Below are 24,975 nucleotides of genomic sequence, written 5' to 3'. Positions count from 1 at the left end.
CCTGAACCTGCCTGGCTGGGGGGGCAAAGGGGTGACCATCGTTTCTCAGGGGCAGGAATAGGAGGGGTTGCCCTGGAGCCTGGGTGATTTTTCCAGAAAGGGTCAACTAGGGTAGTCCTCACTCTGTCAAGGGTTGATGTTTCAGTTCTATGACCGGCGCAAGCGGCTGCTGGCAGACCTTGAATTCGGTGACACTCTGATTCCAATTCCCACAATACACAGATCTTGGCAATCGGCCCCAAAGCTCAAAAATGGAGGCTTCCCACATCAGACCTGAAGACATCTTCAGCGTCTGAGAGGCCCCAGAACTTGCCATGGGGCTGGCTACTGGGCAGTGATATCCTTAGAGCCAAGCATAGTGACGTGACAGCCACTCAGGTGGAAGGGTGGCCAGGCCTGCTCACAGGGATGTGGGGATGAGGTGAAAGTGGGAAGCACGTCAGTGATCATGCAGTAAGTGTGCCTGGGGGTCTCAGACGAGGGCCAGAGTCCCTGCCCCTCTCCTGGAGACCGGACGTAGCTCACAGGATGCCGGTGCCTGGTCGGGCTCTGAACCTCAGCCCTGCTTCCTGCCAGTTTCATGGCCTTTGAGCGAAGTCTCAGCTTCTCCGAGCCTTAGTCCCCTCCTAGCACCTACTCTGTGAGAAGTGCACAAAGACCAGTTTGGGAGGAGCTCGTTTGGGTACCAACAAACTGAGTCCATCCCACTGTGCACACCCATACGGCTCGTGTGAAGGAAACCGCCTGCCTTCTAAGTCAGCCTCGAACATCTGAACATGCCTGACTCATCTTGTAAGAAGCCAAACACTGGTATCTTAGAATTAATTTGCAGCCATTTCCTTTTCTCACAATAGATAAAGCAATGTCTTGTCATGGATGTTATTAATTTTACTGGCACAGAACCGAGCAGGACTGCTGTTAGAAATCTGTAACGATGTAAACCGGCTATGGTAGCTCTCCCAGGCTCCTCAGGTGTCGGTTAGCCAAGTATAAAAAAGGCCTTTCTATTTGTTTGGGTCATTAATCCAAAACATGATTTTGGCTATAAAACTATCCTGAGTTCCCAAGACTTCCAATAACACAAATTCAGAGTCAAGCCTCACAAGCACCAATGAGTCAGGACCTCAGAAGAGGGAGCCGAGGGGTTCTTGATCTGGTTTTGGCAGCTTTCAGCCCCTCACTCCACAGCACCCACACTCGGGACTCATGGCCTCATTCATGCTGCCGGCTGCCTGGGTCTCCCACCTGTCCTGGGCCCTGGCTAGCCCCAGCGGGCACTCCTTCCTCAGCACAGCTTGTGATGGCAGCCCCACCTCCAATCCCACCCTTTATGGTCTTAATCTTACCTCTTTGGTCTGCCTTTCTGCCACCCCATCCGAGCTCCCTGTGAAGACAGTGTCAGATCTAGCATGCCATCTAAGGCCAGTACCCTCCGAGTGACAGCTACTGTCACCTTGCAGCACTGGTGGTAGAGAGGGGTGTAGGGGACGTCCAACAGCCCTCTCCCCAAAGGGGTGTCTACAAATCAGGGTCTGGGAGTCTCCCACTTAAATGTGGAGTCTAGGACACCAGTTCTCAAGCCTGGCTGCAAACCTGGATCCGCTAGGGAGCGCTGAGAAAGCGGGTGTCCCCCAGTCCTGTGATGGCAGGGTGGGGTCAGTGCATGATGCCATGCAGCCAGGGAGAGAGCCTGTGCTCTCAGAGCATGAAAGCGACTGACTCCTCCTGGTTATCCTGAGGAAAGCGAAAGGGCTCCTGTATGGAAAAAAAACAAACAGGATTTTGTCTGGAGCCCCCCCCCCCCAGTGCTCTTCCCAGAGGTCACTTGTTGCTAGATGTGGCTGCTCCTCATCCAGGAAGTGGTCTGTGCTCAGCCACAGAAACCGGGGCCATTCCCCCATCCTCCAAGGTTCTGGAGGCCCCCTCAACCTGGCGATGGAGCACGTGTTCTGGAACAAGGAGACTCGCTCCATTTGCTAGTTCTAACCTCGAGTGATTGTTGGACCTCATCTTCTGATCTGCAAAACCTGGACAATATTGCCTCTTAAGAATTGACAGGAAGTAAAGTGCATCAAAACACAAAATGGAAATTACAGAAAAATAAAATACCACATTACATTTTCCCACTGGCAATTTAAAACAATAACAATTTATACTACTGTATGTATTAAAATGTCATTTTTAAGTTATTTTAATCATGCAAACACTCACAGGACCACCATTAAGGAACCAGCTGCAACCCTGTTTGCTACAAGGTCCAGTATAAACAAAGAGAAAAGAAAGGTAGGTAACAGGATACTTGAACCATGAAGGACGGAGGTCAGTTTGGAATTCCTAGGAGACATCTCAGGCATAAGGAAGAGGTGGCCTGAATACAGGAAACCACTAGTTTAACTGTGGTGCTGCCTCCTGCTCCAGGGCCAACCTTGAACCCAGCACAGCAGTCCTTGCTCAGTGGCCAGCAGAAGTCGGTGCCACTGTCCCCTGTGCTGGAAAACCAGCCTCTTTTCTCTCGTTAGGGTGGTGTCCATGTGAGTTCTCATGGACCCTAAACAGCTGGTTCGTCTCCCCAAGAGGAGGTAGATATCAGGGGCTGCATTCTTAAAAAAAAAAAAAAAAATTAACTGCTCACTCTCTCAGGCATTTTTACAGTGTAATTTTCACAAGAACCATTACTGTCTCCATTTTACACTGAGGGAAACAGGCTCAGGAAGGTCAAGTCACTTGCGTAAATTGCACATCCAGGAAGCAGTAATTCAGATCCCGTGTTCCTCACCACTTTGGAGCAGGCTTATAAAACATGAAATTCTGAAATCATCATACTTTATGGAAAAAAAATAGTGTCAGTTTAAAAGGTCCTCCAGGAAAAGGTGAAAATCCTTACATTTGGAAAGTGTTGTCATTTGACAATACTTGTTCTGTCCCGTTATGCAACATGAGGAGCAGTTAGCGGCCACAGGGAAAAACAGGGAAAATAAAACATTCCTAGTTCTGTGGGCATGAAAGACACTGTCCTTTTCTTAATGTTTCTTTATTGTATTTTGGGGGACGTAGCTTCAGGTAGGCAAAGGAATCTTGATCATGGAAAATGCACTGGACTGAAGCCAAGAAATGGGTGTCATGGTCCCTCTGTGTCCCTCCCCTCTGTGATCTTAGGCAATTTACCCTCCACTCTTGGCCTCCATTTATCCTCCACATACATGAGAATCTATGTGGTTCCCTCCCACGGGAACCACAGCAGCAGGCAAGCAGCATCACGTTGGATGATGTAGGTGAAAAATGGCTAAACATTGGTGACTTCACATGACAACCCAACATATCAATCACTACTATTTATCCTAACAACTCTATGAGGTAGTACAATCAACAAACCCATTTTATAGATAATGGACTGAAGCTCAACTGTACAAAGACTATTACACCTGGGCCAACTCCAGAGCTCATGGGTTTTTTCCGTTACTGTGCTGAGTTCTGAAATAAGATATCCAGTGTTGTTGCTTTTCCCTCTGACATTAATAATTACTGGATACCGATTACAGTGGTCATGTTCTGGCTTGAGCATTCCAGGCCCTGTGATGGGCCCATGGTTTCCAGTACGGTCCCGCGCTTTCTCCTTTACTTAAAACGTTCCTCCCCCAGGCCATACACTAGGGTACGGTCACATGAGAAACCCTACCCTCTGTATAACTCATCCTCGAGAACTGGGTGAAGTCTTTACCAGAACATATTTCTTCTTAATCCTGCAGACATGGCCTGTGTGTAAGTCAAGGTCTCCGAGACCTGACACCAAGCCCGCCGCTCCGCAGCAGCAGGGTAGGGGTCTGATCTCGCAGGGGCCCCGACCCCACTGAGACCAGACGGCCCGCCCAGAGGCTCCGCCCCCGACAGAGAGGCTCCGCCCCCAAGCAGAGGCCCCCCGCGCCGACCGAGAGGCTCCGCCCCACGCAGAGGCTCCGCCCCCGACAGAGAGGCCCCGCCCCCAAGCAGAGGCCCCCGCGCCGACCGAGAGGCTCCGCCCCAGGCAGAGGCTCCGCCCCAAACAGAGGCTCCGCCCCAAGCAGAGGCCCCCGCGCCAACCGAGAGGCTCCGCCGCACGCAGAGGCTCCGCCGCACGCAGAGGCTCCGCCGCACGCAGAGGCTCCGCCCCACGCAGAGGCTCCGCCCCACGCAGAGGCTCCGCCCCACGCAGAGGCTCCGCCCCACGCAGAGACTACTCACACACTTGCACCGGCATCAAGCGCAGGCCTCGCTCTGGTTTCGTCCCCGGTCGCGGCCTCCCAGTGTTGACCTTTGCCCCCGCGGCGCGGCTTTACGTCGTGCGCGCTGCGCCCGGCCCAAGATGGCGGCGCCCGTGTGCAGGCGGGGACTGGGACCATGCGTGAGTGGGCCACGCGGGGGGCCTGGCGTGTCGGGGTGGGGGCCCTGGTTTCCGTCTCACGCCGCTTCCCCCACAGGTTCTGTCCTGGAGCCGACAGCGGCCGGGTACCTGGAGCGCCCTACACACCTCCGCGGCCCGCGCCAAGGTGAGCGCGGTCGGGCCCAAGGCGGGGGCACGGAGGGGCGCGGGGCCGGGGAGCCTGGAGGGCGGGGTGGGCGTGGCGGGCGCGCGGACTCACGGTTTCCCTCTGCTGCTAGAATCGCGCGGCCAGAGTCCGTGTGGGCAAGGGGGACAAGCCAGTGACCTACGAGGAGGCGCACGCGCCTCACCACATCGCCCACCGCAAGGGCTGGCTGTCGTTGCACACAGGTGAGGGGACGATGGCCGTTTCGGTGGCAGGAGAGGACCACGACAGGCTAGAGAGTGGGCGATGCGACCCCAGGCCCCGCCCGGGGCGGTCTCAATTGTGGCTGTCAACACAGACGCGGAATGAACACGTGTCAGAGGTTTTATTCTGCTCAGGAAATCAGCGGGAGAGTGAGAAGCCAAACGCACCCAAAGAATTAAAACCGCAGAGACATGTAGGTCAGGGATGCTGAAATAAATTGGACAGGGTTACAGAACTGGCCTTTTGGGGAGCAAGGACTCGATAGAACCTCCACAGAAATTACTTGCATGACTACAGACAAGAATTGTTTTGTGTTGCTGTCGGTCATCTGTGATTTACGAAGATGCAAAATAGCTCAGAGGCAGTGAGAGGAGTGAGCCCCATGGACTGCACCGCAGCTTGGGGGCAGTGCTCTGAATATTGCAGCTTTCCACTAAAGCACAGGTTTTTTTCCTTTTTTAAACATTTTATTGGGGAAGGGGAACAGGACTTTATTGGGTAATAGTGTGTACTTCCAGGACTTTTTATTTCCAAATCAAGTTGTTGTCCTTTCAATCTTAGTTGTGGAGGTGCCGTTCATCTTCAAGTTGTCCTTTCAGTCTTAGTTGTGGAGGGCGCAGCTCAGCTCCAGGTTCAGTTGCCCTCGCCAGTTGCAGGGGGCGCAGCCCACCATCCCTTGTGGGAGTTAAGGAGTTGAACTGGCAACCTTGTGGTTGAGAACCCACTGACCCATGTGGGAATCGAACCGGCAGCCTTCGGAGTTAGGAGCACGGAGCTCCAACCACCTGAGCCACCGGCCGGCCCAAGTTTTTCTTTACAACTTAGCAGCCGACTATTATTCACAGATCCCGCAAGTGATAATTAGCCGACTCTTGGTGCTGTCTCATTCTTATGTGGGCAGCGACCCCACGTGCACCTTCCCAGCCATGGTTGAACAGGGCTCTGCCTTCTTGCTTCAGCTTTTACACAATACGCATGTGCTTTTTGAGCTCTATAATGACATCTTTTTGCAATTTTGTGCATTTCGTTGATGACTGTACTACTTCTCGTAGCTGGTCAGCTGAAGTGCTGTGTAGTGTCCGAAGCACAAGAAGGCAGCACCTCAAGCACAAAATGTGCCTGTCACTTAAGCTTCCTTTAGGCACGAGTTGCAGTGAGGTTGGGAGAGAGTTCAGTGGGAATCAGTACACGCGATAAGCAAAGTGTCTTTAAATAGAAGTCTAAAACATGGTTGTGCATTGATCTCTTGACAAAAATATTTCAGAGCCTAACCCTGCATTTCCCCAGGAGCAGGTGTTCAGTATTTGCTAAGTCATTGTTCACGGTGACTTTTTAGAGCAGAACTAACTGCTAGTTAACAAGCATTAACTGTATTTTGTTCAGTATGAGGGCTCTGGACCTGGATGTTTGCAGTGCATATATATATCTACAGCAGTTAGTTAAAGGTTCCTGTCCCCACCCTTTGCAGATTCTGGTTCTAAGGTCTGGAGGTGGGTGTGCAGAGTCAGCAAATATTTAAGAGGTGCAGGGGATCCAGGGTCCACTGAGAATCCACTGGCTGGTGACAGAGTTCATGTCCCAAAGCCCAGAAGGAGCTGGTGGCCTCATCCCTGGCCTGTGGGATGACCAGTGCTTCTATAAGATAGTCAGAAATGAGTGGGAAAGGAGTCGTCTGCACTTTGTCCTTGTTAAGGCCTTGTTCTTCCCTACGGTAAAACAATGGTCATGATGGTACCGACTTCATGGGATTAGTTGAGGAGCATAACGAAACATTGCACTTTTAACTTTAAAGTGTTACTCCACTAAGAGAGGAAAGGAGGAGAGGTGGGGTTGGGGGTGGAATTGAGTGCCCTCTGGAACTTTGGCTGACCCCCCCTTCTCCTCAGGTAATCTGGATGGGGAGGACCATGCCGCAGAGCGAACGGTGGAGGATGTTTTTCTCCGCAAGTTCATGCTGGGCACCTTCCCAGGATGCCTGGCTGACCAGCTTGTCCTGAAACGCCGGGCTAACCAGGTAGACATCTGTGCCCTGGTCCTGAGGCTGCTACCTGCACACAAGTTCTACTTCCTCGTGGGCTACAGCGAGACCCTGCTGTCCCACTTTTACAAGTGTCGCGTGCGTCTGCATCTCCAGACTGTGCCCTCAAAGGTCGTGTATAAGTACATCTAGGATAGTGGCCATTTGGCCATGAATCTCTAGCCTGCAAAAGACAAATGTGTGAAAAAGGGGTGAAGTAGAAATGGGGAGAATCCCCCTCCCCCAGAGTCCCGACACTTTGCTTTCAAAGCTGCTGTTGAATAAATGGACTTTCTATGTTGTCTGTTGTCCCGGTCTGTCTCTATACTTTAGGTGAAGGAACTAGGACAGGGTTTCTTTGGGGCGCTCCAGGGGTCCCAGGGAGGCTGTGAGTTAGGATTTACCCTCTTGGCAAGTGGTGGGTATATAATAAAGTTGTGAACTGTGGTGGCATTGTTGCATCTTAGGTTCTCAGTACTTAACCATCTTGCATAACTAACATTTTGTGTCCTTGCACCAAATCTCCCCAGTTCCCTTTCCCTAACCCCTGGGAACCACCTCTCTACTCTGCTTCCATTTCAGCTGGTTTTAATTCCACATAAAAGTGAGATCGAGCACTATTGGTCATTCTGGCTTGTCTCACTCAGCTAATGTCCTTCAGGTCTGTCCACGTCCCAGATGGCAGGATGTTCTTTCTCATGGCTGAACAATGTTCCACTGCACATAGGTGCTGCATCTTTATATATGTCCATCCTTCCAGGGACACCCAGGTTGTCTCCACATGTTGAGTACATCAGAGTGCAGTTGTCTGAGGTACTGATTTCATTGCCCTCAGATAAATACCCAGAAGAAGGATTGCTGGATTGGATGGTAGCTATAGTTTTAAGTAAACTTTTTAATGAGAATTGTACACAAGTATATACATTGAAAACGTTTTCCACAGGTCTGAAGTTGAAACTGTACAGTTTTGCTATCTCATTTAATTGATGAATATTCATTGAATGCCTAGACCCTTTCCACATGGAGAAAATAAAGAAACACTAATTACTGAACATAGATTTATCAACTTTTTTCTTTTATTAGAGAGGAACTAAATATATTTGGGTGTATTAATGATAAAAGTGAGCTGGCATCTTAAGATGCGTAACCATAGAGTAGGGAGGATTATGGGTGGAGCTGGGCCCCTTTTTAACTCTTAGCCCTGACTTCCTGTTAAAACTTTGTGATAACTTCTCGGGGAGAGGGATGCTAGTACAGTGATACCTCAGTTGTTGAACATCTCCGTTGACAAACATTTCGGTTTACGAATGCCGTAAATTTTGTGGATGTATGGTATCATTAGATAGTAAAATTTATGCCAAATTTTCAGTTTTAGGGGTTGATTTTAAAGGTCTGGAATGGATTAATCTATTTTGCATTACTTTCTATGGGGAAACCTCACCTCGGTTTTCGAACGTTTCAGAACTTGAACGGTCTTCCGGAACGGATTATGTTTGAAAACTGAGGTACCACTGTAAATAGAATAGCCATCTAGGAATTGGGGCCTTTTTCTTCACATGAGCAGTGGGTTGGAGTGACGGTCAAAGTGTGCATTTGCACACTTCTGAGGTGACCTCGTTTTTTTTTCTTTTCCTGATTAAACCGTTCTTTTCGTGGATTTTTCTGGAGACTTATTTTTTCCAGTCGACATTAGTAAACATGTCTTCTGCCCACATTAAAATGTTTTTTGTGCTATGAGGAAATATACTTCTAGAAGTTATTAAATATGTTCACAATCTAAAGAATCCTGTAACATTGCACAATTGCATACTTAGTTTTTACTGCTGATTAAGATGGACATTTGCATTGTTTATGCCTCTGCTGTTGTGAACAGTGCTGGTATGGATTCACGTTATCAGTTTATTTTTAACATCTGTTTTCAATTTGGGGGGTGTTATTTCTAGAAGTGGATTTATAAAACCAAATGGGAATTTTTTGTGTGATGGAAGTTTCAAACTATTGTGCAGAGACCACACCATTATACATTTTCACAAGCAATGTTTAAGAGTTCCAATTTCTCTGCATTGCTGCTGCCATTTGTTAGTTTTAGTTTTCTTGATTAGAGCCATTCTGGTATGTGAGAAGGGGTATCACATTGTGGTTTTCTAATTTTCATTCCCATCATGACTAATGATGTTTAACATCTTATTGTGCTTGTTGACCATTTGAATGTCTACTCTGGAGAAGAGTCTATTCAAGTCCATTTTTAAATTTTAGTTGTCTTGTTGATGAGTTTTAAACATTCTTTTATTGATTTAATTTTTTTTATTGGGGTTATTTTGGGGGATAGTTTGTTTCCCCAGGGCCCATCAGCTCCAAGTCTTTCTCCTTCAGTCTAGTTGTGGAGGGCGCAGCTCAGCTCCAGGTCCAGTTGCCGTTTTCAATCTTATAGTTTCAGGGGTGCAGCCCACCATCTCCTAAGGTTGAACCAGCAACCTTAGGAGAGGAGTGCTGCTTTTACGCTGACCACACTGGTGTAGTTACAGAATCCATGACAAAGGTGAGAGAAGGGTTAGCCAAGAGAAAACGGGAAAGAGAAGCTCAGGAAACTTGGTTCGAAGCTTGGTTTAATAGGTCCCCTTGGCTCACCACCCTGATTTCCACCCTAATTGGCCCGGCTGTCTTGCTTGTGCTCATTTTAACTTTTGGCCCCAGCATTTTAAATAAGCTTATTAATTTTGTAAAAAATCGTGTAAATACTGTCCAGCTCATAGTCCTACGACATCAATATAAGAAATTGCCTGCCTCTGCAGGCCTCTACGGTCAGTCTACATATGAGCATAATTCCTCATTATAAACAACACAAGGGGGGAATGTAGAATACTGTAGCACCAGAACTGCCTCCTCAAGGGTTAAGAAATCCTTTTGCTGTAGCACCAGAACTGCCTCCTCAAGGGTCAAGAAGCCCTTTTCTGAACAGCCCCCAGACCAAAATAACCTAGTCATTAATCGTAAACACCACGTACTGCAAGGTCAGGAAGCTCTGTTAAGAAGAGTCTTATCTTACAGCAAAAATGTAAGCAAGGACACAGGATCAAAAGTCTTGTAAATATCTTGCCTGCATGGAAAGTTACTAAGAGCCTTAAAATGTTATGCTATAAAAACCCCTAGCTTTGTATGTTTGGGGTCCTTGTTGAAACGTGCTGCGTAGGGCAGATACTCGGACCCCAGCTAGCTGGAAATAAACCTCGCTGTGTGACTTGCATTATCATGTAACTTCTGTTCGCTTGAGGAGGGGTTGACTCCGGACCCTAACAATGGTCAGAAAAGCCTTCCTTAGGAAATGACTTGTAAGTGGAGGAGGGAAGGAAGGGGAGTACCAGCCTGGAAAAAGCGGTGTGGGAAGAGCCTGCCACGTCCCAGGAACTGGGAGAGTTTAACCTTTGTTAGCATTGCTTTATAGGCAAGGACAATCAGTACTTGTCATTATAATCTACAAAATCGTTCTTTTTGAAGTATCCTGATGACACGCTAGTCCATGGTCTATGCTAAGTTCTCATGAATTTTTTTTCTCTTGAAATTTGAAAGTTCAGTTGTGACAAAATGACATTTAAAGAGTGATTCAATGGGCTGTAAGTATAAAAATCAACACTGGATTTGAAGACAGAATAGAAAAGTGTGAAATAGCTCATTAATATTGTTTAGATTTATTACATGTTGAAATGTTAATATTGCGGCTGTATGAGTTAGGTTAAATAAAATGTATGATTAAAATTTTTTTAAAAGAGTGCTTCATTCCAGCTTGTGTAAGTGTAATCTGTTATGTTGATTTTCACACTTTTTATCTTTCTTAAAAAAATATTTATGTACATGAACATAACCCAAAGGAATCTACACAGCTCTCAAACTGTTACTGCAGCCACACTACATTGTACTAAATAACGATATATTTCATGTTGTTCAAGCTACCAAAAATTGTTTATTATCAACTCAAGTTTACTATTTTAAGGTCATAAAGTTAACTAAGGATCTATAAATTACAATTTCAATTGACACTTCAATTCTGTATGATCTTTTAGCATTATACAAAATATTCTCTTTTTATAAATATATTACTTATTATCATTAATGTAGCTGAACTCTTTGTTTTGCAATTTTATAATCTTAAATAAATTGACGTTATTTTATATGACCAGAAAGAAAAGTGGGGGAAATTTAAGCCATTCAAAATAATTGGGCTTTTCACAACAAAATAAACCCAAGAGTTGTACAAACTAGACTCTTGTGTTCACATTGTTTTTGTAATGGTGGTAAAATCACGGATAAGGTATAAAGCATTTTAGACCAAAATTATTAAACCAGTTTAATTTTTCCAAAGAATCCTCTTGATTAGAATGTTATACAAAATTTTCTTCGTATACAATTATAGATTAGATATTAAAACTTTTAAATTGTTTAACAGTAATGGTTTTACTTCTTATTTGTAACCTAGCAACAAGATCGTTAATTAACTGTCAAAACCTTTTGTTTCTTCTTTCCCCTCCTGAATTACAGTTTTAGCCAGAAAAAAAATTCTGAGCCAACAGATTTCAAGCATGAAAGTAGAAAGATGTTTTAGAAATCTTTGGATTCTTCACATTTATGTAAGTGCTTGATATGGTAATATTGCTTTAAAAAAGAGATGTTTGGACCAGGAGCTTACTCCATTCGATTGTAAAAGATCTTACAATCTGATTTATTAGCTCCTTTAAGAAATAGATAAAAGATATCAATTTGCTTGCTCAAAATTTTTTCAAATTTTAAAATAGATAATTTTACCAACTCATACAAGTTGGAGGAACTAGTACAATCTAAGGTGAAAACAGGCACTACCAGCCTATTTTAAGAGCATTGATCACCTCATCTAGGTAGTTAATTAAGCACCATCAGGTCTTTTGAGAGGAAGCATCATTGTTGGAAATCTGATTAATTTGGGGATTTTCTTCTAAATTTAGCAGTACACACCCCTTTCTTTTAATGTCCACACTCCTTTCACTAATAATAATCTTCTTAACCTTATATACAAATCTCTAAAAAGGCTACCAGGAAATCAGATTCCAGAAACCGCACTGCTGGCCTCTGACAGAAATCTCTTAATTGTCAGGCCACATCCCACTCCAGTGTGGGCGCAATTGGCTGTGCTCTGTCAGGACCAGAAGCCAGCGTGGCCAAGAATCAGATCTGGCTTCTTCACATCGCACGAGATTCCCCAGAGGAGCCAGGGTCCAAAGGGTCCAGGGCTGGACAAGGGGCACTCTCGGCCCGCGTGGAACCTCTGGGAGAAGCTCTCAGTGGGGGACCAGAGCCCCTGTGTTCACAGAAGGGAAGTAAATGTTCACTTGTGAAAACTGAGAGTGAGCTGGCCTTCAAAGACAGGCAGGCTAAATACAAAGCGCATGTGTTTAAAGGGGAAATGACAAACGAGCAAGCCGACCACGTTTACAGTCGTCTCTTCATGGGGGAAAACAGCAAGTGTGTCACAATCGTCACACTCACACACTATGCTCAGATTTCAGCACAGGGAAACTCAGGGGCCAAATGTTTCCACTGGGGAGTCCAAGTTTGTAAGAAGTATTCAAAGTTTATTATTTGGGGGACAGAAGCAATTGGGACAAGCCTGTTGGTTTGTTCTTTTCCCGACTGTGGTTTAGTCATGTTGGCAACAGGGCACAGTGTGAACTTCTTTTTCTGCTCAACACACATTTGTTAAAATAAGTGAAATAAAGCTGATGAGCCCTAATGGGCCCCTGGACACCCTGGTCTCTGAGGATAATAGCCAAGAGGTTGCACAAGGGACTCTTGGCCACACTGAAGTGCGTTTCTCGCTAAGCAGACAGCTTGGCCCAGGCACCATCTCTGGGATGGCCGTGTCAGGGGCCCCCTTGTCAGGCAGCGGTGGCTCTCTGTGCGTCTGTGTTCTCTGGGCATTGGACTGGAAAGAGAAAGCTGGGTGCGGAGCCACGCAAGATGTTGGAGCCAGCAGCCATCACCCACATGAGCACAGCAAGAGCAAACCCCCAGACCTCGGCCCGATTGTTAAAGAGGTGGTTACCATTGCAGCTAATACAGGCTAGTGCCCATCTAAGACCTCGACTGGCACAGGAAGAAGAATTCCCACATCTGGGCAGCGGGGATCCTATGATATCTGCTCTGCCCCACAGTGACCAAGATGCACCTCTCCTCGAGGGGCCGTCACCAACCTGGCCTTGAGGACACTGGTTGTCCCTTAACTGCCTGGCCCAGCATCTGGCACACGCTCCCTCTGCAGAGCTGAGTCTGAGCCCAGACATTCAAATAAGACTTTAGGTGAGGCCCCAGGGCACACTGACAGATGGGTGAATGGCCCTCCCCTCTGAGCTGTGCTGTCCCCCGAACCCACAGGGAGGGCGCCATCTGACCACTCCTGTTCAGAGATGTACCCTTGCTCCCAAGAGATGGGAGGCCCTCTTCTGAGCTCTGGTGTCCAATAAAGATTTTCCCATGACCTGGTGACTGGAAATGGTCACCTCTGTCTTCAGGGAGACCAAGCTCGGTGTGACTTGGCTCACCATTCAGACCACAAGAGAACCGAGAGAACACGCCAGCCACCCAACACCAGATCTGTTATTTGCAGACTTTTTGGTTAAAGCACGAAATGGTTCACTAGAGCCCAGGAGTCTTTTGGCTGAACAACTTCACACCATTTATCCATCCTGAGGGGAAGAGGAGACATTTTATGGGTGCCAAATGCTCGACACATATTATGCCAGTCACCCCCTGCCAAATCCTCGTATTGGTCTTATTCTTATTTTATAGAGGAACAAACAGAGGCTGGGAGAATGTAGGTGATTTGCCCCAAGCCACGTGGATTTTGTGTGGTAGAGCAAGGCTTGAAGCAGACGGTGGCCTTTTCAGTGCTGAGGCAGCTGGGTTCAGGAAGGCCAGCCCTGTGGGGGGAGGCAGGAGAAGGGTGACCACGTTATAAGGAAACTCAGGATCCATCGTCAGACAATAGGACAGGACAGTTGGAATTGGGACTGTGCTAGATAACTGGTAAGATCTCGCCAAGAAAGGAAGCTGGGAGCTGTCTGCAGGGCACGGCCACGACCGTAGGAAGCTGGTTGGTCTCTAGGTTCTGCCACTTCTCCCTGTTGGTGACTTTTTATTTTCCCTACTCTTACCCTGAAGTGACCAGCTCTTAAACCCTGAAACTAAAAGAAGCAGCCAAAGAATTGTCCAGTTCTACAGCTAATTTTGGAAGAGAAGAGACCCTGCAATGTGGTGTTCGTGTGGGCAGTTTTGAGAAAGTATAAAAATAAGGGGAGGGTGTAGACACAGGAAGGAAAGGGCTCACAGGAGTTGGCTGTCCCCAACTCATTCTTTTAGGAGTTGGTTCCTAGCACCTATTAGGTGCCAAGTCCTGGGCTGAGCCGGGCGGGGTGAGGAGTGGGGTTTAGTTTGGATGGTAGGGAGGCCTGTGTGAGGAGGTGGCTTGAAACTGAATCTGAGGGCTAGAGGGCTTAGTCATGTCAAGAAGGGGGAATGACCTAGGTAGAGGACAGCATATGAGAAACAGCTTTGGGTATTGAAAAAAAAAAGGGAGAGAAGGCCCGTGTGGCTGGAGTAGATTGAGTGGAGAGCTCAGGAGGGCCTGGGGCACTTGTAAACCGTGCAGGGTTTTGCTCTAAGTGCAATCGGACGCCACGGAACGTTTGCTCAGGGCCCACAGCAGGATCTGTGCTGTTTAATGGCTCTCGCTGCTCTGTGGAGTAGGTTTAGAGAGGGACAGGCGTGGAAGAAGTGAGAACGTACATAGCTGTTAAAGGGTCCAGGCAGGAGTCATGGTGGCCTGGGCCAGGCTGTGGGGCCAGAGATGGAGAGGCCAGAGGAGGACAGAGGGCAGAATACGGCTTCCTGAGGGGCTGTCCGTAAGGTTCTGCCTCCGGCAGTGTGGAGAGGGTCATGGGAATTTTCTAAAGTGAGGAGCCCTGGGGTGGGGACCGGTGTTAGAGTGAGGGGTTCTCTTTGTGAGGAGCAGCACAGTGCAGAGGAGCTGTCTATGCCTCGTGTGAGTGGAGAGAGCAAGAAGGCCAGTGGGTACATGTGTGTGGAGTTCAGAGGGGAGGTCTGGGCTGGAGAGACCTAAGTGTGGCTGTCATCAGCGTAAAGCTGTGACTTAAAGCCATGGGAGTAGAGAAGGTCACCTGAGGAGAGAGGGGCAGGCGGCCCTGTCCAAGCCCCCGGGCATTCTGATAATTCCGGACCAGGTGGAGGTGGAGAGACCAGGAAGGTGAGGCAGCAAGTGCCTTGTTCGGCCAAACGTTTATGAACCTGCAGGGACACCAGGGCTCCAGCCCCCAGAAGTCAGAGTGATGCAGGAGCAGTTATAATTACAGCACGATGTGACCAGGTAGTGACAGAGATGGGCCCAGGACAAGGGACTAGAAGACACGTGTACAGTCTCAGGTTCCCGAAACTGGGCTTATGGCTGAGCCGTGGGCCTCAGGAAGATGGTGTGGACAAAAGTAGGTTCTATGGAAAGGAACCTCACAGGGGGATCTGATCATCGGTCCCTAACTGGGCTGGTCATGGTGGGTGGTAACGCCCCAGGCCTGTAACTTTCTTTGTGAAAAGTTTTTCCGTTGCCGTGAGCAGCCCTGGCATATTGTTTCTGTGCATCTTGGTACACACACTTTTGAAATAAGAATAACAACAACAACAACAAGAAATAAGCATAGCCACCCTGTGGGGACAGAATCCCGAGAGCTGTTTCTAGGCTCTCGGCCTCGCGTGGGGAGGTGCTGGCTGGGGTGGTGAATAACCGTGGACTGTGATTGGTTGGCCGTCAGGTACCCGTTAGCCAATTGGCTAATGATATAACTTCAGGGCCGCGTTGATTGGTTGGTTGGTTGGCAGGCAGAAGAAGAGAATGGCGGCCGGCGGATCCTGTGGGTCCTACTGCGTGTGTCCCCCTCGCCGCCTGCGAGAATATGGTGGTGTGACTCCCCTACCTATGGCTCCGTGCGTGTTCCTTTCTGGCCTCACCATGTCCGCATTCTTATGTGGGGAGCGGGACCAGAGACCCCGCATGAGTCCCTGCATGACACCCTCAAGAGAACACATAATCTTGTTAACTGTTTTGTAATCCATCCCCACGTGGCAAATGCATAAAAGAAGCTACAAAACTATTCTTCTCTGAGACCTTTCTTCCTGGCAATTGTCCACAGTTTGGATCAAATAAGTTCTTATAAAAATTCTTCACAGTGTTGCTTGTTTCTTACGTCGACAATGGAGAGAAAAGATGCAGAGCCTGGGAACTAGTCCAGACCTGGCATTGCTTCTCAGGACTCCCCGAGTGCCCTTGGCCCAGCTCCCGCCCTTCCCTCCACACCCCAGGCTTTTCCCATCAGAGCCTCTGCCGGAACCATGGAGCCCGCCTATTCCTCCCTCACGTGAAAACCCTCAGGTCTCCACCCCTCCCTGAGGGGCAAGCACCCTTAGCAGGAGAATTGTTTTCTAAAAACAAGACTAACTTGACAGCAAAATGACCAGAGCCTGGAGCTTGCCTTCCATTAAGGCGGGATGTTGCCTCAAAAACTATTGCTTCATTTCCTGCTGTTGAGAAATTGTGTGTGTTGACCAGCTTGTACTCAGACTGCTTGAAGAAGAGAGAGGAATCTGTTTCACGGAGCTTCTCACAGAGAAACGCGGTCAGCCCCTCATGACTGCAGGCGAGGCCCTCCAGCAACCACCCTCCCTGCACCCCGGCTGCTGCCCAGGGGCTGGCTGCTCTGGGTCTTGTGCGCATGCAGCTTGTTCTCCCATCTCCCGTGGCTGTGGCCAGTCCCCACGCCGGCTCAGTCAGGTCCCTCTCCCTCCACCTTTTCATCACGCTGCCTCCTCCTGGGCCCTGTGCCTGGCCCAGTGTGGACGTGCCCTGGGGGTCCTGGCTGTTCCTGCCTGGGTGACGCTCTGCCCCCAAGGACGAGGGATGTGGGAACCCACATTCAAGGCTCATGCTGGCCCCTCTGTCTCCCCCATCATCCATCAAGGGCCATATCTCCTTCCTTTGAGCCTGTTTTTTCTGTTTATTTTTCATCACTGTGGCTCATTTAATCTTGAATGACAATATTTTGTGGGCATGCCTGTGTCCCTTCTAGATTCTGTAAACTGCAGAAGATCCAGTCTTGAGTCTGGGGTGAAATCTCCTTCAGGTCCATCCACAGTCTCAGCACGGATTTTGCTCACGCTTGTGGAATGGATGAAGTTTGATTCAAGTTGTAGAGAGGAAACTTGAACTGATGTGGGAAATGCTGCCCAGGGCTTGATTTTACTGGTTCTCTGAGGAAATGCACATCTCTACTACGAGCAGAATCTATAAAGGGATAGAGTGCAGTTTGTCCGCGCACCCACCCTTCCACCAAGCAATGAATGAGCATCTGCTACGTGCCAGAAATAGTGTCAGGTGCTGGAGACAGAGGAATCAGGCTGCTGTGTTCTGGCTCACATGGAGATTCTGTTCTAACCCAGAGAGAAGGATAATAAACAAGGAAAAAAACCAGATCGTGGTAAGTGCCATGATAAAAATAAGTCAGAGTCATGTGACCATGTGCCTGGGAAGTGGTTGTAAGAGCTCTCTGAAGAAATGGGACTTTAGGGTTGTCCTGAAGGATGAGCAGAGGTGGCCATGGGACCATCTGGGCCTGCGCAGTCTGGAAGGGGGTCGGACTGGACAAAGCTTTAAGGTTGGGGAGAGAGACGGGATGAGTTTTAATGGGTAAAAGGAACAGAAGGAAGGAAAGAGTGGGTCCTGGAGAACAGGGGGCGATGAGCAGACGATCAAGAGCTCGTTCAATAGTGAGATGGTGGCGAGGCAGCAACAAGGGGCAGTGGAGTGTGTGGGGCTTTGGCCCAGGAATGGGTCTGAGTCCTGATTGTAATTAGTTGTGGTGTTTGAACTTGGACAACTTTCCTGGGTCTTAGTTTCTTCTTGTATAAAGTATCTAATTTTCAGAATTCTTGCGAAGACTAAATTTTATACTAGAAGTAAGCACCAACTATGTTGATTCTTTATAAATGGTGGCCTGTAATCCAGGTAGTAACCTAAAGAGCAGCATTAGAAGGTTAGGAGCACGGAGCCGAGAGACTAAGGGGCCTCCCTCGTTCTCGCCTGACAGCATCTCTCTCCTCCGCTTCTTTCCATTGCCTTGACCCTTCTCTCTCCATTACCCTTTCATCTTTCTTTTTTATCCCCCACCACAATGTCTTGCTCTTGCTCTCTTTCACATTATTTCAAATCATATCATCTCAACTACCCCAAATTTGGAATAAAGGCATTTTAAAATATTGATTATTTAGTTTTGACTTCCTCTAAAAACCACGTGTGTTGAAGGCTTTATACATCTCTCTTGTTAAAAAGAGGTAGCAGCAGCATCTACACCTAAATTAAGTGATTTTATGTCATTGTATGGTCCTCAGATGACTATTTTTTTTCCACTGATGTCACTGTCTCTTAATAGAAAATGGCTCCTACCACTGGATTAAAGGATTGGAAAGAGATTGTCTGAAGGCGTTTAGGGCCTGCTGCTCTGGGAGATCTCTCTACCAGCTGGGGAGTGGATATCTGGACGCCCTCCAAAGGCCAGACACCTCTGAGTCATTCCAGGGATGCTCTGGACCCAGCCTGGTTGTCACGCCCAGACGCTGGCTGGCTTTGGCCTTGTGAATCCCCCTGCCAATGTGGAGCAGGGTGGGTGGGGGTGTGAGGAAGGCCCAGCTGGGACTGCTGGTGGAAATGGGGGCTCTGAATACTGTGTCAGGACGGGCTCCAGCATAAAGGGCAAATCCCCATTGTGCTCGGCCAAGAAAGACACGTTTTCTGTGTGTGTGGGGGGGGGGAGGTGGATGAGGGAGCCACAGAGTGATGCCCATATCCAGCTCCAGCCTTATATTGAAAGGGGCTTTGTGGTTAGGAGAGCAGGCGAGGGTTCATACCTAAGTCTAATGGAAGCGCTGGCCCTCTCTTGCTCTCCTTTCTTTCTGGGAAGGGCGTTCAGTGGTTGGCGGTGGCTAGTAGGTCATCTGGTTGAACCTTCCCACTGTACAGTGGGACCCTGAGGACTCAGGGTGAGAGGTCACTGGTCCAAGTTCACGCAGGGAGGCAGAGTTCATGGCCCCGTGGACTTTGCTCCAAGTCTCCTTTGGGTCTGGGTGGTGGTGATAGGAATCTGGTGGTTGATGTTCTGTCTATACTCAACTTTAGGGGTCCCAGATGTGTACCTTCAAGTCCTGCCTGGCTTCTGTTATAAAGTCTGAGCCCCTTACACTTAACGTCTGCCTTTCACAGGGCCAAAGCTGAGGGAAGGAGCTCCGGCTTGTAGCCTGGAAGACAAGCAGGGCTTAGCCACGGACACAGAGGGGCAAACTGAGAGCTAACTTTAAAAAATGAATACGGTAGAGATTCCCATCCCCCCAGAAGCACAGATAAGGCCACATGAATGATTGCTGCAGTTTGAGGGTCTCAGATTAGATGCCAGGAAGGAGTTTTGGGAAAACAAGAGCAGTAGCCTGTGCGTCTGGGTTGGTTTGGAGGCGTCCGGCCCCTCAGTGCTTCTGAGGAAGGTGGAGGGCAGGTCACAGTGAGGGTGAGAGTGATTGGCGCCGGTTCCTTCTTCCTTTTTCCTCTAGAAGCCTCTTCTTAGGTGTCCTCTTCAGTGTCCTTTGGTCTCCAAGGAATGAAGCATTTGAGGGGTGGGGAAACTGCGAGGGAGTCCTCAGCTAAGCCTGGGCTTCCGGCTGCTTGTCCATGTCAGTCTATTATTGGCCTGGACAACAGCTGGGAATGGCCAGGACACCTGGGGGAGGGAGTGGGCGGCCCTGGGGCCCCCCGAAGATCCCAGGATCCCACATGCCATATGGTGGTGGCTGAGGGGGTAAGGGGAGTGACAGGAACGTCTGCGTGTTGTCTTTCCCACTCCTATGCTGAACGAACTGAGGCACGGTCCAAAAGAAGTTGAATAGGGGGCCTTTGGAAGTGATGTTTCTCTCCTTGAGGTATGTGTGAAGAACACTTGTTGCCTGAATGATTGAATTAACCTAGAGGAATCTGGCTTTCCTCTTTGCATCAAGCCTTGAACATGGGGAAGTGGGTTTTACTTTCAGCAAGAGACAGTGCGCATATGAGTGCTTAGTAGTGCAAACTCCACACCAGGCTAGGCAGCACCCGGGGCAGATGCTCAGAGAAACCTGAAAAGCAGGATTTGGGGTGCAGGGGTGAGGCCGTGACCAGCGACCTGCCGGCCATGCTCACTCCTGATCAAGCACCCTCCCCCTACCTCTCAGAGGCAACTTCACCTGAAATGCTTTCGCTACCCTTTGCATTCGGTGTGTGGTGGCTCCCTCAGCCAGGATCTCTTCCAGCTTCCCCCAGACCAAGTGACAGCAGGTCCTAGAGTCAAGGGAAGCACATGTCTTTCCCAGGTGCGAGTCTTACAATTTGTGGAGAGCCATTCTCAGCATTTTGCCTTGCCTGGTGAGATTGGGGTCAGGGCAGAGGAAGGAAGGAGAGAGGAGTCCAGGGAAGAGCTAGTTTCTTGGACCTGGTCAGCCTCCCTGCAACCCGGAAATCTGTGGACAGTGGGAGGATGAACGGTTGGTGCCTGTAGATGATTCACGTTTCCAGGAGACTCATGGGACCTTCAACATTCTTGGTCCACTCCAGCAACCTCTGGGGAAATTGCAGCTTTACAGCCTGGCCCAACTCTGTTCATGGACACTTGGGAGGAACAATGGAAGGGAGAGATAATTAGCAAGCTCCCCGACTTTATCTCAAAAAAGGGCCCTTCACAGGGAATGCAGAGATACTGAGTTCAGAGTGAAACAGAAGAAAGCCTGGGTGCCACTCGTATCACCCTTACACCCACTAGGAGAAGGCCCAGGCTCCTTGGCCTGAGAGGGATAGAGCTTCCACCCTACTCAAGTTAAAAAAACAGTGCCATGTATCCTGTAACTATTAAAAGGTGTTGAATCAGCAGTTACAAATCATCCATCCTAAAAAAAAATAAATAAATAAAAAGAAAATCAAGCTGACATGGTTTTCTTGGAAACCGCTGCCAAACATTCAAGAAATAGACAAGTCATTTCACATAACTCTTTTAGAGTAGAAAGAGGGAGCCTCTGCAACTCACGAGGATAACAAAACCTTGAACCCCAAATTAGTTTATGATTAGGACATCCTAGAGCGTAAGAAAGAACACATGTAAGCCAATCTTATTAATACACAAGTGCAAAAATGTGAAACAAAATATCCAACGATGTACAAAGAAGATACTCCATCATGACCCAGTTGGATTACTCCTAGGAATGTATGATGAAATTAACGGGAAAATTGATGAATGTAATTTACTTTATTAACAGAAGTGCTCAGGGAGAAGAGATTTTAAAAGGCCCCAGCAGAGACATCACATAGCTGTGGGGGAGTCGTTGTCACAGGGCCCTGGTGCTGCTTGTCCTCCTGTGAAGGGCCAGGCCACCACCTCCCTTCCCCCCTGTCCCTGTCCCCAGCAGCCGTCCCCGGTCCCACCACAAAACCAGCCCTGGTGAGCGCCTGGCCCAATGCACCATTATCTCCTGTGCAGATTTTCCTCAGTGGAATGACCAGGATTCCACCCTCGCTGCCAGGACTGTTTGGGTCACTCTGGTTTGTCCAGCATGTCCTGTGTGCACGCCCTAAGGGCCCATTTCGGCCTCTGTCCTGGACTCAGGACTGTGTGAGAATCAGTCTCCCGTTCACGTCCCATGGGAAACGGAGATAAGAACCGTCTCTGCCTTATCTGGAAAGGGGGAGCGGTGGGTGAGAGGAGGCCTGCGAAGGGCCCGAAAGGGGGTTTATCTCTCAGGGAGGGAGCTTCTTCCCAGGTGTCAGGTTTGTCATCCACACGCGGAGCGAGGAAGCGGTGTCTGCTGCCATCTCGTGGGCATTTTGGAATTCGCACCCTGTTCTGGTCGCCGGGGAAGTGATTCTGTGCTGCCGCCTCGTGGACAACGTTGGGAACGACACCCGTCTCGGTGTCACCTGGAAATGCTCTTCTTCTCTGCTCCCAGCTCGACAAGTTAGGCTCCAGTTTGTTTCTTTAAACACCTGAAATGCCCACAGCGTCACCAATATCAACTTCAATTAAAGGGGGGCGACGCTGTGTAAGAGATACATAAACGTGTCTTACTGGACGTTCATTCTCTTTAGAAAACAGGGAAAGAAAGAATGAGCAAAGACAAGGATGCTTCTTGTGAAGTTGATGTTTTGTCTGTAAGAATTTCCCAGGGTCCTTGTCGAGAGGTATTGGGAACTCAGTAGACTGTGACATGGGACACCGAGTGTGATTTCTCCTGTTTGTTGTAACATAACCTAGAGAGGGTTCAGCAGTTGGATTCTAACTAGGTTGTGAGGCTTCGTCTTTTTTTTTAATGTGTCTCTGACTTAATTACTACAGTCAGAAGACAACCTGATCACTATTATATTGCAAAATGTGTTTTAATTTTAATTTAGTGAAGCGTTTTTATGCAGAGTATTACTGGGCATTTCTCATATTTAAGGGAACTCAATAACTTTTCGGTTTCTTTTGAAGTACCCACCTCGTGTCTATTCCCAGTGGAGTGTGTTACCAGTACCCCGATAGGAAGGACTGCAAGCCGGTGGGGGAGAGGGTTGTTTTATGGTTTGTTTTGTCTTTATAGAAGATAAAGTGAACTCATAGTGTATGCCACCATTTTCTCTTTGGAGTGAATCCAGTTTTAGGTTTGGCTCTGAGTCCTCTCCATCCACAAGTCCCTCAGCTGGTCGATCATCTTCTCTCCACTGCTGTTTCTTTCCCTTGCGTTTGCACCTCTCACTAACCGATGTAGCATCTTCTCTTGACAGTCTTCAGCTAGCGTCCGGCTATTTTTTCTCACCCTGAGATTTCCCTCTTTGGAAATGGCCCTACTTTCAGCATCATTCTCTTGTTCACCAGCTCTTTGTATTAATTCCAGGAGAGCCATCGTCTACAAGTGTCACTCAACTAAAACCACACTGTGGCTGAAACTCCAGAGTCTAGTTGTATTTGTAGAAAGTGTTAAAGTTGTTCATGAATGTCAATCTAAAGAATACTCGTGTAATAGTCACAGGGCTTTTTTTTTAGTATTCACTGGAGATGAAGGCTTTTTTTTAAAGTTAAGACTTCTAGTAGGTAATGAGAGCCACAGAAATACAAATTAATAGGAAAATGAGTTGTATATATAAGAAAAACAGGACATGTCTTGTGTGTAGAAAAAAGGTGTGAGATGTGGCGATGTGTTTTTGAAGGAAAGGCAGTTAAATTTGAAAATGAAGCTGGTTGTTTCAGAATGGGAAACAGGGACACGGGACCCGAATCTGAAGGTAGACTGGACAGAGAAATCCTGAGAGGAGAAGTGTTATGTATGGTCCAGCCAGAGAAGGATGGAATACTTTCAATGAATAAATGAAGCTACATATGAACATACATATGAAGGTGACGTAGCAGCGGACTTTGGTTCTTTCTGACTTTGTTAAAGGAGAAAGTTTTCCTTCATCGTCCCACTCCAAGGAAGATGTTATGAAAAGTTTTCTGTCTGCAGAGCAAAGATCCTATGTTCTCTTACAAGAGTTTTCTGTTTCAATCTGGTCCTGGATTACTAAGAAAACAATCCTGTCAATCCTGAGTACCAAAGTTGTGTTAATCATATATTGATTGTCACGTTGGATAAATGAATAATTTCTGTTGCTGCATAATGACATAGGGATGGGAAACATGGGGGACTAGTGTGGTTTTGAAGCACAGACTCCTTCCGTGCCTCCATGGCTCCCTTGCCAAGGATGAATGAATAGAAACCTGAGGTGCTTTTCACACAAATACTATTAAGAGCCAACTTTGGCTGTCTACCACAGGGCAGCTTATTTTATTGCATCTGCCAGCAATATGTTTTGGGTCTATTTCTTCTTTTGCATTATCTTATCCATGCTGGGGCTGTAATTTTCAAAAAAAGCTGAGGGAGTTCAGTACAGGTCACTCCTAGATGTGTGATTGTGGTGTGCTGGTTGTTTTGAGCTAAGGGTAATGTTCTCCTCAGGCTGATGATAAACTTCTGGCCCTCCCTTTGACTGTGCAGAAGAATGGGAAATAGGGGCTTTGCCCATAATGAGATCATCAGCCACCATCTCTGTGTGACCCACCTAGAGGGCAGGGCAAGCTGATAGTCACTGATCATGTGCTCTAATCTTTCTGCCCTGGCTCTTTGAGGCCCCCAGGTCACCTGAGCTCAGCCCTAGGTCAGGCTGTGTTCAATCTGCACTTCCCCTTCTATCTCTGTACCTCTCCTGCTTGTGGGCTCTCTGACTCTTGTGTGTGGGGTTCCCATACAGATGTATGGGGTGTGACAAGGAGGTCAAGAAAAGAAAAAAAAAAAAAACAACCCTGTGCCTCGATTCAGCTTAGGCAAGCTACCTAACAATGGAAGATAAGCAGGTCAGAGCAAAAGTGCTGTGGGAAATTTTCGGCCACCCGCACATATTTTCCGTTAAAAACATGTACCCAGTTAAGCTTACCCCAAAACTAGATATCCTGTTGCTGCAGCAAAGATAAGCAGAACATCCCCTTAAGGAAAACCTACCCCTGGGAACATCCCCTTACCCCTGGGAACATCCCCTTACCCCTGGGAACATCCCCTTAAGGAAATCTACCCCTGAGAACATCCCCTTAAAAAAAAAAAAAACACAGCACCCCTTTTTGTCTCCAAGACACATAAAAAGGGATGGGAAACAGTGCTCAGGGCTCTCGCTCACTGCTATGTCAGTGGAGGCTTGAGCCCAGATTCGAATCTGTAATAAAGGCCTTGTTAATTTGTCCAATTCGGCTCCGTGGTCATTTCTTGGGGACTCGCTCTGTAACATGGGGTCTGACAATTAAGTGTGCGAACTTGTCGCGCACCTCTTTTGATATCTGAGGCATTACTCACTGTGACCAGGTACCAACTAGACAAAGAGTTGGCCATGTTCACTACGTGGAAGTGCTGAAAAGTCTGTACAAAAAGGACGACCCGAACTTTGCGCCAACAGTTCGGGCTCTTGTATCACGACAGTGTACCAGCTCACAGGGCACTGTCTGTGAGGGAGGTTTTACTCAGTAATCAAATAACTGTATG

The 24,975-nt window shown here is 48.0% G+C and overlaps 1 protein-coding gene across 1 annotated transcript; it reads left to right on the top strand.

Moving 5' to 3' along the window:
* Positions 1-4,178: 4,178 nt before the first annotated feature.
* On the top strand, positions 4,179-11,038 carry MRPS24 (mitochondrial ribosomal protein S24). Its single transcript, XM_081079800.1, has 4 exons — positions 4,179-4,378; positions 4,455-4,523; positions 4,636-4,747; positions 6,653-11,038. Exons 1-4 carry the CDS (start codon positions 4,340-4,342, stop codon positions 6,934-6,936), a joined length of 504 nt encoding a protein of 167 aa, XP_080935926.1. The 5' UTR covers positions 4,179-4,339; the 3' UTR covers positions 6,937-11,038.
* Positions 11,039-24,975: the final 13,937 nt, after the last annotated feature.

The sequence above is a fragment of the Rhinolophus hipposideros genome (assembly GCF_964194185.1).
Source record: "Rhinolophus hipposideros genome assembly, chromosome: 18".
Classification (NCBI taxonomy): domain Eukaryota; kingdom Metazoa; phylum Chordata; class Mammalia; order Chiroptera; family Rhinolophidae; genus Rhinolophus; species Rhinolophus hipposideros.
This window is presented reverse-complemented; position numbering and strand designations above follow the sequence as displayed.

Coding starts and splice junctions, on each gene's coding strand:
- MRPS24 (XM_081079800.1), top strand. CDS start 4,340: ATGGCGGCGCCCGTGTGCAGGCGGGGACTGGGACCATGC. Junction 4,379..4,454: donor GGCGGGGACTGGGACCATGC/GTGAGTGGGCCA, acceptor CTTCCCCCACAG/GTTCTGTCCTGGAGCCGACA. Junction 4,748..6,652: donor CTGGCTGTCGTTGCACACAG/GTGAGGGGACGA, acceptor CCTTCTCCTCAG/GTAATCTGGATGGGGAGGAC.